General features: G+C 43.0%; 1 protein-coding gene across 2 annotated transcripts in view; it reads right to left on the reverse strand.

The window, feature by feature from the left end:
• Window positions 1-313: 313 nt before the first annotated feature.
• SIAE (sialic acid acetylesterase) overlaps window positions 314-16,361 on the reverse strand; it is a 52,516-nt gene continuing 36,468 nt past the window's right edge. Inside the window, exons 8-11 of one of the 2 annotated variants that reach the window (XM_066365099.1) lie at window positions 4,709-4,866; window positions 3,035-3,227; window positions 1,636-1,689; window positions 314-1,142 (exon numbers count right to left, since the gene is read on the reverse strand). In XM_066365099.1, the coding sequence (XP_066221196.1) occupies window positions 912-1,142; window positions 1,636-1,689; window positions 3,035-3,227; window positions 4,709-4,866 (636 nt within the window). In that variant the 3' untranslated portion in view covers window positions 314-911. The remainder of the gene's footprint in view (window positions 1,143-1,635; window positions 1,690-3,034; window positions 3,228-4,708; window positions 4,867-16,361) is intronic. The other variant, XM_066365100.1, reaches the window with a different exon arrangement.

Below are 16,361 nucleotides of genomic sequence, written 5' to 3' on the forward strand. Positions count from 1 at the left end.
ATCCCTGTCAAGAAATGAATAACTGTATACTTTTATTTCTAACTTCTAATAGACAACACACAATTATCAAGTGCCATTAGCTGTTTTTAACCAAAAACCATAATTTTTTTTCAAAAACCATGATTTTTAATAGTACACACAAAAGCCCTCTTTGACATTTGTCTCATAAGGATTATTTTTCTAAATGCTTATCATGTAGCTTTACTTTTAGCTTTTTTTTTTCTTCTACCTGGGTTATTCTCTTTATAGTTAAAACTCTTACTTTTATAGAGCCTAATATTTATATTTAACTCTAATGACCTGTTTGCCTCTCAGTGTCCTCCAATATCACATTTTTCTAAGCTTGTGATTCCCCTGGACATCTTGTCACTGGCAACCTGAGTGACTTCTTTACCACCACCTTGCCTTTCCTATTCACTCCTAAGTTGGCACTTCAGGCCTCCCCAAATGCCTACACATGGGTTGGTTTTGTTAGCTTTCAACATTCACATTATTTAAAATGAAAGAGTAGAATTGTTTTTGGATTAGAGTAAACATCTAACGCAGTCCCCTTACACTAGAATTGTGGAACCTAGGGATGGAAGAACTTTCAAGACCATGTGGCCAGCTAGATGCTTCACTCCCAAATATGAGGAAGTAAATGACATTGAGGTTTAATTTGCTTATAGTTTGGCATGAGATGAATAAAGACACCAGCCTACCTAGAAGACAAAAGGCAGGCATTTCACTGTCTACCAGCCTGGCTCATCTGAGAATATAGCTGGGAACTGTCTAATGAGGTTTTTCTGTTAATTTCCTTTAAAAGCAACAGTTGTCATTTAAACTCTTAAATACCCAAATCTAAGGAATCCACACTTAACATCTTAAGGTATGATCATACTGCAACTAAGTCATTTAGCAACCCTGTTTTGTTATCCAGGCATCTGGTTTGCAATGACGGCAGTGAAGGGAGGAGCTGGCAGGGTACTGCTGGGGTGGTATAGAGGACACTGTTTATATTCACAAGGCCATGTGGTCCAGGCATAGCGGAGAGCAACTAAAGCACCATAACAAGAACTGATATTCAGGGCCAGAGTCTGCGTGGAGAAAGTGTTCATGGGAGCTGGAAGCCACTTGCACTGATGGTCACCACAGCATGAAATCTAATAAGAGAGTCATAAATAGGAAGGGTCAGGTCAGGTAGAAGGATATTCCTGCAGGCTAGAAACTGCCCTTTCAGACAGACTGTAAGGGAGAGATAGAGCTACTTTTAGCCAAGAATCCACTTCTTACAGTAACCAGAGCCACCTGAGTCTGGGTCTCGCCAACACAGCCACAGGTGGATAGTAAGTGTTCATGCAATGAAATAAATAAATCAGTAAAGCATAAATTACTGAGGGAAACCAGGAAGCACAATCACGTCGAGCATATGGGAAGGTTCCACCAACATCCATGCTCTCAATGTCACAACAAATGGCAAAGTAGGAATCTGAGTGAGCAGAGCAGTCCAGCTGCTGGTCCCCTTTGGCACTCCTAAGGAGTTGAGGAATGAAAAAGGGGAATAAAGAAACATTGGATAATAAGCCCTTCTAAAGTCAGAAAATAATCCAGGGAAGGGAACATAAATGATCCAGTACCCCCAGGTTAAGTTCTGACCTGACCGCAACTGTGATTCTGGGTCCAGCTGATGGACAGACTGCCAGCAATTGACTAAATTGGAGAACACAGAATGCAGTAACTTCTTGGAGGCTAGAATTCATCTAAAACCCAGTGTCCAGAAGCTAAATGGCATAACTGCTGACCAAACACCTGAGGCAAGTAAAAACTGAAGTCAGGATTCCAAAGGAGAAGCTGCCTTAGATAAACTCCTGTATGATTCAAGTTTGTTTTAAATGTTTTTTCTTCTCCAGTGCCCCTTTTCACACTAATGGCCAGCCTCATACTAATGGCTTCTTGATTTCTGTCCGGTAGTTGCCTTGGGGTTGGGTTGTGAAACCCTCCTTTGCCCTGAATTTTCCGGCAAGTGCTAATCTCACCGAAACCGCACACGCCCAAGTCCTCGGAATCATCCCTGAGGTTGTTCCGGGAACTGCACGCTTCACCAAACCCCCATCCCGCTGGCCGTTACCAACCCCCTCCTGCAAATATAAAAAACCCTAAAGTCCTAACCCGGGCGCGCCTTCACAGACCTGCGTCCTAGGGTCAGTGAACTCGCCCGGAGCTCCCAATAAAGCCTGATTCTGTTTATTCGGCTAATTGGTCTTTTGCTCATTCGCACACTGGCGGCATATAGGGGTCTTCCATCTTTCAATTTCCAGACACTCATGTAAATGGTTCATCTAGGAATTCCTCCACCCTCAACTATAGAAGACCCTTAAAAGAACCTCTTTAATCATTAGCCCCAGTTCCACAGTGGAATATAAAAAAAAGTAGTTTCATTATATCAATTCACACTAAGCTACAAATAAATCACCAAAGCTTAAGCCTCTTAAAGGAGACACAAAACTCAAAAGAATATCAGAATTTAGGATAAAAGAGTGAAATATTCTAGAATATAAAGTAACCTACAAATAAAGCTGCAGGCCCTGCCTAGAGCAAATATGGTTGCTTTGGAAGGGAAAATACAAAAGGAATATTTTAATAAGGACGCATTTTCTCCTCCTTTGATTGTCCTATCAAAATCGCTTGTAAGCCAGCAATTTTCAACCAGTGTGCCACAAAAAATTTTTAAATATGCAATACCTATTTAGTCAGGGGCATTGAACTCTTTTCCCTTAGATTGTCAAAATGACAACAGCCAATACAACAATAGCTGTCCAGTGTGAAGGGATCAATATTATACCTATTGGGTTTTAGAGGGGGTTTTTTTTGGTCAGATTGGCAAAAATGCAAATCGCTGCTATAAGCAAATGAATGAACAGAGGGGCTTATTTGCCCCTCTGAGACAAACTCAGCCTCCCACCAATCAAGTTCTGCTTCATAGTTATGTTAAAGAGATGGGCCTCACTGTGAAGGAAACGCTGACTCCCAAAACATGAGGAACCACTATTCTCACCTCAAATATCTTGTCATCCTGCCTTTGTACCAGGATTTGCTGAGAATACGTCAGGTTGAGCAGCCCCTTGTCAGCCAAGAGTACCATCTTCTCAGGCAGTGGTCCTTGAAAGATTAGCTTCTCACCATAAGCCACAGCACGGGCCCCCAAGTGCAGCCGGTAGGCCACAGTCTGTTTATCTCGAGGGTGAATGCTACAGGATAAGCAACAAAAAGAGAATTTTGGCTTTGAGCTAAATAATAACCATTATTTAAAAATAATAATATACAAAGCACCCTTTAAGAAGGTGAGAATAAAATTGACTGAATCTAATCAAGTGATCACTGGCTAGTCAGCTTAAGAGAAAAGGTGAATGATAATCATAGATGGTGCTCTAGGCCTTCTATGGGTTGGAAACCTTGAAATAATAGATGATTTGGAAGGAAGAAACAAAGGGAGGGAGAGAGGGGGTGAGAGAAGGAGGAAGAGAGGAGGGAGAATGGGTATTAGAACTAACCTAGGAGAGCTAACTCATAAGACTGTTCCAACCAACATATCCCGTGTTTCACCTGTATCAGCTGTTCATTACTTGGTCCCCTCTAGGTTTTATTTGTTCATTCAGTAAATATTCATTCATTCCAAAATAAGTAAATATTAGGTTCAAGCTCCTACTATAATCCAGATACTGTGTATTGCAGGGGTCCCCAAACTACGGCCCGTGGGCCACATGTGGCCCCCTGAGGCCATTTATCTGCCCCCGCCACACTTCCGGAAGGGGCACCTCTTTCATTGGTGGTGGCATCGCTCACGTACAGTACTACTTCTGGTGACGCAGGACGCACGTGTCATATCACTTGTTACGGCTAGCAGTGACAAATACGGAACAGGACATTGCAGAACAGGACATTGACCATCTCATTAGCCAAAAGCAGGCCCATAGTTCCCATTGAAATACTGGTCAGTTTATTGATTTAAATTTACTTGTTCTTTATTTTAAATATTGTATTTGTTCCCGATTTTTTTGTTTTGTTTTGTTTTTTACTTTAAAATAAGATATGTGCAGTGTGCATAGGGATTTGTTCATAGTTTTTTTTATAGTCTGGCCCTCCAACGGTCTGAGGGACAGTGAACTGGCCCCCTGTGTAAAAAGTTTGGGGACCCCTGGTGTATTGGGTTGCATTGAAACCCCCTCGTGTCCTACAGCTAGCATGTAGTCAGGGGCCACTCACAAATACTCCATTGCTCCTCCTCTGAGTCCATGGTAAAATCACCTTACCAGCTTTCCCGTGAAGCTGGGCTTGGCCACATGACTGCTTTGGCCAATGCTATGTGGGCAGAAGTAACTGATGTTACTTCCAAGTTAATTGCCAGTGTGGGACGTTAAGGTAACTGGAAGTGCAGATCAACTTGGTGCCTCTATCTCTCTGGATCTGTGAATGACTATGATGCAAAGACTCTCTGTTGACCTTTGGGTACGTAGTGTGAACAAGAAATAAATTTTTGTTGTGTCAAAGCACTGAGATGTTGAGGGTTCTCTTTTATTTCTATAGCACACCACAGTGTAAATGGTTGTAGATAATGCTTCTAAGGTCCAATCCTTAGACCATCTGCTCTCTCGCCCTCACAACGAACAGTGAAGGCCACAGGCAAGGAACATATATTATTATTCAAACAAAGCCCAAGAAGCACCCATACCTGCCAAAAGGTGAGTTCCTGTCACAGAGATCCATAGCTACAGCCATGAAAGTGTTAGGCATCCTTAGGTTGGGGACATGTCCAAAGTCAGCTGTTTGATGCCAGCGGATCTGGGTAAATCCATCATCTGAGGTTGCACCAGACAAAACTGAAGACAACTAGAAAGTAGATATGGTTGCATCAGGATTTTATTTTTTATTTTTTTATTCATTTTAAAGAGGAGAGAGGGAGGGAGGGAGAGAGAGAAGAGAGAGACAGGGGGGAGGAGCTGGAAGCATCAACTCCCGTATGAGCCTTGACCAGGCAAGCCCAGGGTTTCGAACCAGCGACCTCAGCATTTCCAGGTCAACGCTTTATCCACTGCACCACCACAGGTCAGGCTGCATCAGGATTTTATTGTATCACAATCTTATATTGGAGTCTTTCTCACAAGCAAACCCTGGTTCTGCTTCACTCATTTGTTCAAATGTTCATTCAATAAGTATCTATTTACTGAGCTCACTGTTGTAGCAGAATCCTTCTTATCCCACCTGCAATAGAGTAATTCTGCCACCCCTCTCATCATATGGTGGAGTCTATGTCACCTCCCATGGAATCTACGATACATTTGTGATGTTCTCTGACCAACAATACTCAGAAGTGATGTGCAGCTTCCAAGGTTTTGCCTCAAGATCCCCTGCTTTCTGATTTCACTCTCCTAGAACCCTGAGATGACCAGGTAAAAAGTGTCCAGCCAGCCTGCTGGAGGAATGATACAGAGAAAGGGGCCTTGGAAAGTGGAGTATCTTGAAGAAGATAGGCATTCATGTCCCAGCAATCTCAACAGAAGGGCCAGTTGTGTGAATTCTAGATCCTTCAGTTCAAACTGCAGCCACATGAGCAAGCCCACTGATATCACACAGAGCAGAAAGCCATTCCAGTTGAGACTACCTGGCTAACACATGGAATCATGAACAAAAACAATGGTTGATATTTTAAGACACTTAAGTTTTGGGGTAGTTTGTTGGAAAGCAATAGGCAAAGGACACATCTATATACAACACAGGGCTAGGCACTGTATGTAGGAAAGCAAAAACGAACTTGCCCTTGAGCATGTGGGCAAATTGCATCCAATACTTTACACCTTCCTATATCCACACCCTTTTGTCATATGGCTTTATGGTTTCTTCTATTAAGAGACACCACTTAGGCATGACTGGGCAGTGGTGCAGTGTATAGAGCGTCAGACTGGACACACAGGACCCAGGTTCAAAACTCCGAGGTCGCTGGCTTGAGTACAGGCTCATCTGGTTTGAGCAAGGCTCACCAGCTTGAGCCCAAGGTCATTGGCTTGAGCAAGGGGTCACTTGGTCTGCTGTAGCCCCCCAGTCAAGGCATATATGAGAAAGCAATCAATGAACAACTAAGGTGCTGCAATGAAGAACTGATGCTTCTCATCTCTCTCCCTTCCTGTCTGTCTGTCCCTATCTGTCCCTCTCTCTGTCTCTGTCACAAAAAATAAAAAAAAATAAGAGACACCACTTAATTCTGAGCTCAGCTGTGTGGTTTCCTTTGGCCAGTTTGGGAGGATAAAACAAAAGTTATGGTGTGTGTCAATTTCTAGCATAGGCCTCAAGAGACCTTGCATGATTCCAGTCACTCTCTTGCATTTCTGCTATCACCATGAGCATGATATGCCTGGGCCAGCTCACTACTCTTGAGAGAAGGATGACAGCTGTGGAACTGAGCTGCCTCACCTAATCCAGTTCAGCCAAGTCTGGTCTGGAGCAGAGCCACTCAGCTGACCCACAGATAATATGAAAGTACCCAGTGAAGCTCAGTCAAGATCAATCAATCCCCAGCTACCCAGACAGGAGAGCTATAATAATCAGTGTTATATTTTTTTAAATTTTTATTTATTTATTCATTTTAGAGGAGACAGAGAGAGAGAGAGAGAGAAAGGGGGAGGAGCAGGAAGCATCAACTCCCAAATGTGCCTTGACCGGGCAAGCCCAGGGTTTTGAACCGGCGACCTCAGCATTCCAGGTCGATGCTTGATTCACTGCGCCACCACAGGTCAGGCAGTAAGTGTTATTTTAAGTCATGGAGTTTTGAGGTGGTTTCTTGCCTAGCAGTAGCTCACTAGTGTAAGTACTTCACAGTTTTGTGGAGGGGGGGCAGACCTGCACATAAGAAATGTTAATAAGCCTGACCACTGGTGGCACAGGGATGAAGTGTCAACCTGGGCCACTGAATTCTCAGGTTCAAACCCCGGGGTCACCGTCTTGAGCATGGGCACATCCAGCTTGAGCCCAAAGGTCACTGGCTTGAAGCCCAAAGTCGCTGGCTTGAGCAAGGGGTCACAGGCTCAGCTAGAGCCCCCTGATCAGGGAACACATGAGAAGCAATCAATGTACAACTAAAAAGTGCCGCGACTTTGAGTTGATACTTCTCATCTCTCCCTTTTTCTGTCTCTCTCACTAAAAAAATAAATAAAATGTTAATAAAAAGTCTATAAAATAGAATGGATTAAATGTTATATTCATAGCACAAACAGCAAGTGCTCTACATTTAGAACAGTTTACTATTATAAGAAACCATAAACTCAGAATTGATAGATAAAATGGCTACTCAGCCACAACCTTTCTTAAGAACAATGCAGGCCTGAAGCAGGAAGGACTTGCCTGCTCAGTAACCCAGCTCAGGCCTCCCTTGCAGCTGGATGCTGATAAGGGAGGATTGGATTAGGGGGCAGACAATTTTGAGGAACTGTGGTATCACTCCCAACCACAAACAAGACATTACCTTTTTTAGATTTTATTTATTCATTTTTATAGAGAGGAGAGAGAGAGAGAAAGAAAGAGAGTGGAGGGGGGAGGAGCAGGAAGCATCAACTCCCATATGTGCCTTGACCAGGCAAGCCCAGGGTTTTGAACCGGTGACCTCAGCATTCCAGGTCAATGCTTTATCCACTGCGCCACCACAGGTCAGGCCTCAAGACATTATCTTGCAGTTGCCTTTGCCCAAGGCCCTTTGATGAATCTATATAACTCCTGCCCCATCCCTCCCTTGGGGCTGACACCCTTTGCTGGTCTCAGCCCACCTGCACTGTTGGGCAGATAAAATGTATTATGCTCACTTTGTTAAAGATGACACGAGGAGGCCATCGCCCAGGTGATATTAATGTGTGTTGGGGTGGGCTAAAGGCAGGCAGAATCCTTGTAGTCTGGGGCTTGGTTTTGGGATTCAGCCTTTCCTACCCTTTTTGATGTGGGGTGGTACAATCCAATCATGCCTCAGAAGTAACTTTGTATTAGAGACTTCCTTGTTTGTATATTGGATTAAAGGTTGTGAAGCTACACTATAAAATAGGGGCGGAACGGGAGCTTGCCGCTCTTGGTTCCTGAGATTATCATTAGAACCGCTCTTGGTTCCTGAGATTATCATTAGAAGAGAGAGCAGAGGAGAGCAGAAAAAGGCCACGTGGAGGAGCCCAGGAGAAGCAGCCAAGATGGCGGAGTACTGAGTGAGATGCCAGTTTGTGTAGAGTTTGTATCTGGGATAAGGAAGGAGATGGGGAACTGAGGAGAATAAGGCTGGTGAGCTAGAAACCTTTGATTCTAGGAAACTCGGATAAATCAGTAGCTTTGTGAGCACTGAATGCGATTGGGTTTTGGAGCCTAGTGTGTATTTTTACTTGCCCGCCGGGTGCAAGCTAGAATTAAAGACTATGGCCCACCAGTTTGTGGCTCCGTTGTTTCTTTACCGACTGTCCGAATCCAATGCAAACCTGCATGAGCTGGGCTGCTATGATGGTGGCCCTGGCTGTGGCTTCTGGCTTTACATGCACCCAGGCGTTTTTTAAAATAAATTTTCCCTTTTGCCTGACCAGGTGGTGGCGCAGTGGATAGAGCGTTGGACTGGGATGCAGAAGACCCAGGTTCGAGACCCCAAGGTCGCCAGCTTGAGCGCGGGCTCATCTGGTTTGAGCAAAAGCCCACCAGCTTGAACCCAAGGTCACTAGTTCCAGCAAGGGGTTACTCGGTCTGCTGAAGGCCCGCGGTCAAGGCACATATGAGAAAGCAATCAATGAACAACTAAGGTGTTGCAATGTGCAACAAAAAACTAATGATTGATGCTTCTCATCTCTCTCCGTTCCTGTCTGTCTGTCCCTGTCTATCCCTCTCTCTGACTCACTGTCTCTGTAAAAAATAAATAAATAAATAAAATTTAAAAAATAAATAAAATAAATTTTCCCTTTGGAACACACATACTAGCCTCATGTTTTTGGTTCGGCCCATAGTTTCTGCATTTTTTTTGTTTTGTTTCTTTTTTTTTTCTGAAGTGAGAAGGGGGGAGGCAGAGAGACAGACTCCTGCGTGCACCTGACCAGGATCCACCCGGCATGCCCACCAGGGGGCGATGCTCTCCCCATCTGGGGTGTTGCTCTGTTGCAGTTGGAGCCATTCTAGTGCCTGAGGCGGAGGCCATGAAACCATCCTCAGCACCTGGGCCAACTTTGCTCCAATGGAGCCTTGGCTGCGGGAGGGGAAGAGAGAGATAGAGAGGAAAGGGGAAAGGGTGGAGAAGCAGATGAGCATTTCTCCTGTGTGCCCTGGCTGCAAATCAAACCCAGGACCTCCACACGCTGGTGAGCTAGCTGGCCAGGGCCGGTTTCTGCCTTTCAAGAACATGCGGGAGTCTGTCTCTCTGCCTCCTCACTTCTCACTTCAGAAAAAATAATAAATAAATAAGTTTAAAAAACTGAATGAGCACAGAAAATATGAGAAGTCACTATAGTTAAGAATGCTCATAAGTCACATGTTAGAAAACCTTATCAGATACAGAAGTAGAAGTATAAATGCAGTGTTGAGAGAGCAATCAATTGGAGTGGAGAATGTATGTGGGAAGACAAGTTTGGAAAGACAGTAAGGCAAGTATTTGGATAGAGTTTATATTTTATTCTATAAACAACAGGGAACCACTGTAGAGATGATGGTTGCAGAACACTATGCATATATACTAAATGTCCCTGAACTGAACACTTTCAAATGGTTCTGTGAATTTCACAATTTAATAATTAAAGAGCCACTGAAATAATATGATAAAAAGACTAGTTCAAAAGATTAATCTAGTGATCATACAAATGATCTGTGAAGAAAAACAAAGCAGAGAGATTGATTAGTTCAGAAGCTACTGTAATATTCTAGACCCAAAAGAGAAAAGCCTAGCCAAGAAGGGTAGTAGTGGCCATGGGAGTGTTAGAAATAAGGCAATCTGAAAGACAAACAGGACCAGGCATCCAATTAAATACAGGGGCACAAGAGAAAGGGTATCCATCAGGCAGAGTTTGTAACATCTGAATAATCTGCTCAGGATTTTGCAAATATAAGTAAGGCCCCTTATCAGTTGACTTCAGATAACCAAAAGGAAGAGTATTGTGGCTAACCCAACCCAGTCAGGCTAGAGGGCCTAGGAGTCAGAGATTCTCTCCTGCTGACCTTCAAGACATTAGCTGCCATGTCTTCTACAGCTAATTCATTTCCAGAATTCTTCAAGGAAATAAATTCTGCCGCATGAGCTTGGAAGAAAACTCTAGGTCTGAGATGAGACCTCAGTTCCATCCAACACCTTCACTGCAGCCCTGAACAAAGGACTCAACTAAGCTACGCATATCCAGACACCTCACCCATGGAAACTGTGAGATAGTAAGTGTGTGTGGCCTTGTTTTAAGCTGCTAAGTGTGCAATAATTTGTTACGCAGCAATGGAAAACTAATATACTGGAGAATTACATATTGTCTAGGTGGAAAAAGGAAAATGGTTGACCCTGGGGTGGGAGTATACTTAGTGTGATTAAAGGCAGTAAGGCAGCCAGTATGGCTAAAGTGGCATAAGCGAAGCAAAGAAAATAAGGAAATCCAATCAGAAGGTAATGGAAGTAGGAGCAGATCATGTATGGTTGGTTGACCTCAGTCATATGAAGGACTCAATGGAGAGACTTCTGGTATGGCATACATTTCAAAGGATCACTTTAACTGATATATTGAGAACATCCTAACAGGGCAGAAAAGGTAGAAGCAGGAAGACCAGTAAGGAAGCAATATTCAAGGAAGAGATAATGGTGACTTGGACTAATTCAGGGATAGTCAGGTTCTAAGTATATACATGCTGATTACATAGGATTTGCTTCTATTTAGATTAAAAGTTGATAGACTCTAGTCCTGCAAAGGACAGAGGCTCCCAAAAAGTTCTTTAATATTACTATGATGCATGTGGTCCCACTATTGTGGTAAGGTACCAAAAAATTGCAAAACTTAATATTTTAGGAGGAAAAGTCAGGCTTCTTGCCCCGTCCTTTCTTTAGAGAATGGAGAAAGAAGAATGCAGAAGCTTTCTGGCTTGCAAGGATGACTGGGTCATTTAGTTTAACTATAGAATAAAGGTTATCTGAAGAACTTCCTTTCCCTTTCAATAAGAGACAATATTTACATACCCTGCACTGATTTTAACTCTCCCTTCCTTCCTGGAATCCTAAGAGTAACATATACCTCTAGGCAAAGGAGGGGAGATAGACACTAAAAGATTTGTGAATGTCTTTGATATGTAAAACAACATCACTATTGTGTTACCTTGAAAGTTTGAATGTTTTTTATAGATCTTCTAGACAAATGTTATAAGCTTGTTAATGACTGTGTCATGTTCCCCCTCCTTTATATAACCAGCCTCAGAGCTATATTCAACACTGCACAATTTGGGACAGCTATACCCTGTGTACGTCATATGCAGCCGGCTTAATCAATAAATCTCCTCAAAAATTAATTTGGACTTGGTGTCTCTATGTAACCCATGGATTAAGGTACGGTACTTTACAACACTATTTCTTCCTTCCTACTTCTTTGATGTTTGTATCATTCTGTTCTCTGCTTTAGATAGCACCTTATGCTTTTTTCTTTTTTTAACAGAGACAGAGAGTCAGAGATAGGGATAGATAAGGATAGAGAGACAGGAACAGAGAGAGATGAGAAGCATCAATCATCAGTTTTTTGTTGCCACACCTTAGTTGTTCATTGAGTGCTTTCTCACACGTGCCTTGACCATGGGCCTTCAGCAAACCGAGTAATCCCTTGCTCGAGCCAGCGACCTTGGGTCCAAGCTGGTGAGCTTTTGCTCAAACCAGATGATCCCACACTCAAGCTGGCAACCTCGGAGTCTCGAACCTGGGTCCTCCGCATCCCAGTCCGACACTCTATCCACTGTGCCACAGCCTGGTCAGGCAGCACCTTATTCTTAACCCTAGTTTCAGCCAATGAGAGGCATCAACCTATTACTCTCTTCACAAATCCTGATCTAACAGTAGGTCAAACCACATACTGGCAAACAATCTGGGTTAGCAACCATATTGTCTTTGGATTCCGCTATAAAATTTCTGTCCCCATCAGAGGACCTGCATTAGTAATAGATTATTCCTCCTAGTCTTGTTCCTCACATAGCTTAGGAAATTCCTGAGATCATCCCTACAAATGTAGCCAAATGAAGCTTTGAATAGAGGACATATCCTGCTCCTTGAGTTGTTACAGAATGACCAGAAAATCATCAGCAAAACCCTGGAGGGCTACAACAGTAGCAGAAAGGATATGGAATGAAGGGTCCGTAGTCATAAAAGGGGTCACATACTAAACCTGACAAGCCTAGGGAGGCCAGGATGCAGGGACCTACGAACTCAGACTGAAAGTAACCACACAGGATGGTCTGAACATAAAATTCCTAACTAAATGCAGGTCGTGGTGGGTGGTCTAGCTTCCTTGACAAAGGCTAATCTTTACCTGAAGTGAGCCTATTTTCTTTTTGCATATAAGATAACAGATCTGAAATGTTGGGAGTACTCTCCCTTTTCCAGACCTCTCAGGGCACAAGTGCTGCACCAGAGCAGGAGACTACAGAACCCCTTATTGTTTTGTTTGTTTTCTTTTTGTGACAAAGACAGAGAGAAAGGGACAGATAGGGATGGACAGACAGGAAGGGAGAGAGATGAGAAGCATCAATTTTTTGTTGCGGCACCTTAGTTGTTCATTGATTGCTTTCTCATATGTGCCTTGACCAGGGGGGCTACAGCAGACCGAGTGACCCTTTGGTCGAGCCAGCGACCTTGGGCTTCAAGCTGGTGAGCCTTGCTCAAACCAGATGAGCCTGCGCTCAAGCCAGTGACCTCGAGGTCCTCCGCGTCCCAGTCCGATGCTTTATCCACTGTGCCACCTCCTGGTCAGGCCAGAACCCCTTATTGTTATTTTGTTCCCCAAATACCATCTCTCTGTGCTCTTAATGTTAATTATTAACGATCCTATACCCACCAAGGTAAAAGAAGTATGTATCTTTCTATTTTATTCATTATCTAATCCCAGAGATTTCCTGCTTTTCTTTCTCCCACTCCCTTAATCATGTAACTCCCCTTAAATCTCCTCTTTTGATTCTAATGTATAAAATAAACTGCAAAACTGCCATTCTATGACACAAATATTGATCTGTTGAGATTTTGCTTCCCTGCAATTGTCTTCTGTTTTGCTCAAGTAAACTTATAAAAATTCTCTACAGGTTTGTATGCTTCTTACATTAACAGGTATAATATAGAATGTAGGGGATATTTCCAATTCTCTTATATCTTATGCAACTTGACTTTAATCTATGAAATTATAAAAGGTGCTGAAGCTTCACAATGGAATCTCAAAAAACTAGAAAATGGGATACAGCCTGACCAGGTGCTGGCACAGTGGATAGAGCGTCGACCTGAGACACTGAGGACCCAGGTTCGAAACCCCAAGGTCGCTGGCTATAGACATGACTCCATGGTCGCTGGCTTGAGCCAAAGGTTACTGGCTTGAGCCCAAGGTTGCTGGCTTGAACAAGGGGTCACTGGCTCAGCTGGCACGTATGAGAAGCAATCAATGAACAACTAAAAGTGCCACAACTATGAGCTGATGTTTCTCATCTCTCTCCCTTCCTGTCTCTACCGTGCACACTAAAATAAAATGGGGTAGAAAGATCCATGCGTCACCCAACTTCTTTCCACAGGACACTCAGAAAACTGAAAGTGGAACCATGTCAACTAGTCAGTGTCATGATGGGGATCACAGTAAGGTCTAGGGTAAGTCCAGCTGGAAGCACAACAGGGAGAAATGCTAACTACAGTCACTCATGTCAAGGAAGTTTTCTCAAAATGGCAGTTTTGCTGAGAATCCCTGCAGCAATTCTCCACTCTATTTCATTGACTGCAGTAGTACATACTGGCCACATGGGGGCACCAGCATACTCCACAACCAAACTCTTTACTAATCTGAGATATAGCAGGATGCTTGCTGTTCATTCTCCCTTGGTGATTAATAAAAATACTGCTGCTTACAAAGGCATGTAATAGCCAAAGAATACAAAGGCATTGACATTCAGAGGACTTTACAACAATATACTGTATTTTGCAGTCTGTTCTTGTTCTCCAAACCCCTTTTAAGAAAGCAGAGTCTGAGGGTCTCTAGTCACTAGCCTATTGTTCTCTCTCCCTCCCTTGCCTCAGGTCCCCGCTCTATGAATAACTGACACATGGGTCTGGCCCTGGCCTATCCACTGACCTTGAGTCCTTCATCTCTAACCGTGCTCCAGTTACTGCAGCCATCATCTAAACTCAACACTTCATCATCTTTCCTTACAGACCAACTGTCCCTCCAGATTTTGAGTTCTCTCATTACTAAAAACAAACACTAACATTATCTGGCATGTGTCAGGCTTTACACAGGTCAACTCATTACTTAAAATAACAAAGAAGTTTGATATATTGTTCAAAATCACATAGCTAAAGAAGTATCAGAGCTGGGACTTGAATCCAGGGAGACTAACTTCTAGAATCTAGACCGGGGGTAGTCAACCTTTTTATACCTACCACCCACTTTTGTATCTCTGTTAGTGGTAAAATGTTCTAACCGCCCACTGGTTCCACAGTAATGGTGATTTATAAAGTAGGGAAGTAACTTTACTTTATAAAATTTATAAAGCAAGTTGAAGCATATAATAAGAATTACTTACCAAGTACTTTATGTCGGATTTTCGCTAAGTTTGGCAGAATAAATCTTTATAAAACAACTTACTATAGTTAAATCTATCTTTTTATTTATACTTTGGTTGCTCCGCTACCGCCCACCATGAAAGCTGGAATGCCCACTAGTGGGCGGTAGGGACCAGGTTGACTGCCACTGGTCTAGACCATCATATAGCCATGTTTGAGATTTTCCTTTGCAGGTATATGTTTATAGACTCGGTTTTCCACAAGTAATGGGCATTATTTTTGTTCATGATGTAAAGTGAAAGCCCAAACGCTAAGGGAATTCTACTAAACTGTAAGGCCTAAGTGCAAGGACAGGGGTTCTCCAGTTCACACCATTTATAGCACCTTACACAGTTCAAAGTATATCATAAGCATTCAACATAAACTTTTGATTTGAATTGGCTGAAGTCACATTTAAATCATCGTCTACACAGGCTAAGAGACACGGTACTTCAATATCCAAGTGTAGTTTCCACCAACAGTAACACAGAGCTGGTGACAGGAATTGCTATTTTGATAATAATGAGCAGAATAATGTTTCAAAGTAAAAATATATGTAAGAAAGAAAATGATTGTAGAGTAATTATACGAACAGAGTGTCTATAAAAATCTTTATCCAAAAAAGTATAGTGAAGTAGGACAAGGTAGAGGAGGTTGGCAGATGGCTAGAAGAAGGAATCTGTGGACATATAGAGGCAGCTCTCTGAAAGTATTCTGTCCAATTCAAATATCTAACCCAGTCCATCATTTATGTTGTGAATTGGGCCTTGCTTTTATAACATCTTACTTGTTTAATTTCCTTTGTTCCAGCAAAGTCACAACTACCACGCTACTAAAAGTCTAGGTCTTAGAGCGGTCATATGAACAAGTGAGGCAAAGCAATTATGAATTTTGTTAAATATGTTTATTGCTTTTGGACAGGCTGAGACCATTTTGGCTGAGACTCTTTTTGATTAGTTAACACTAATTAAAAGTATGTTTTCTCTTTATGTATTTTTTTATTCATGTGTTAGGCCATATTTACTATTTTTTTTTTTTTTTTTTTGTATTTTTCTGAAGTTGGAAACGGGGAAGCAGTCAGACAGACTCCCGCATGCGCCCAACCAGGATCCACCCGGCACGCCCACCAGGGGGTGGTGCTCTGCCCATCTTGGGGCATCGCTCTGCTGCAATCAGCAATCAGAGCCATTCTAGCGCCTGAGGCAGAGGCCACAGAGCCATCCTCAGCGCCAGGGCAAACTCCGCTCCAATGGAGCCTCGGCTGTGGGAGGGGAAGAGACAGACAGAGAGGAAGGAGAGGGGGAGGGGGTGGAGAAGCAGATGGGCGCTTCTCCTGTGTGCCCTGGCCGGGAATCGAACCCGGGACTCCTGCACGCCAGGCCAACGCTCTACCACTGAGCCAACCAGCCAGGGCCTGTGTTAGGCCATATTTAGTAAGTGTCAACCAATTAGGTAGTGGGGATATAAAAGTGATCCACAAAAATATGGTCATGTTTATAATACACATGTAAGTAAAAAGGGAAGTGGCAAGTGCTACAAAATCACCTATTTGGGGAAAGGGAGTATCTAACCCAGACTTTGGATG

This window comes from Saccopteryx leptura, chromosome 2 (genome assembly GCF_036850995.1).
Source record: "Saccopteryx leptura isolate mSacLep1 chromosome 2, mSacLep1_pri_phased_curated, whole genome shotgun sequence".
NCBI lineage: Eukaryota > Metazoa > Chordata > Mammalia > Chiroptera > Emballonuridae > Saccopteryx > Saccopteryx leptura.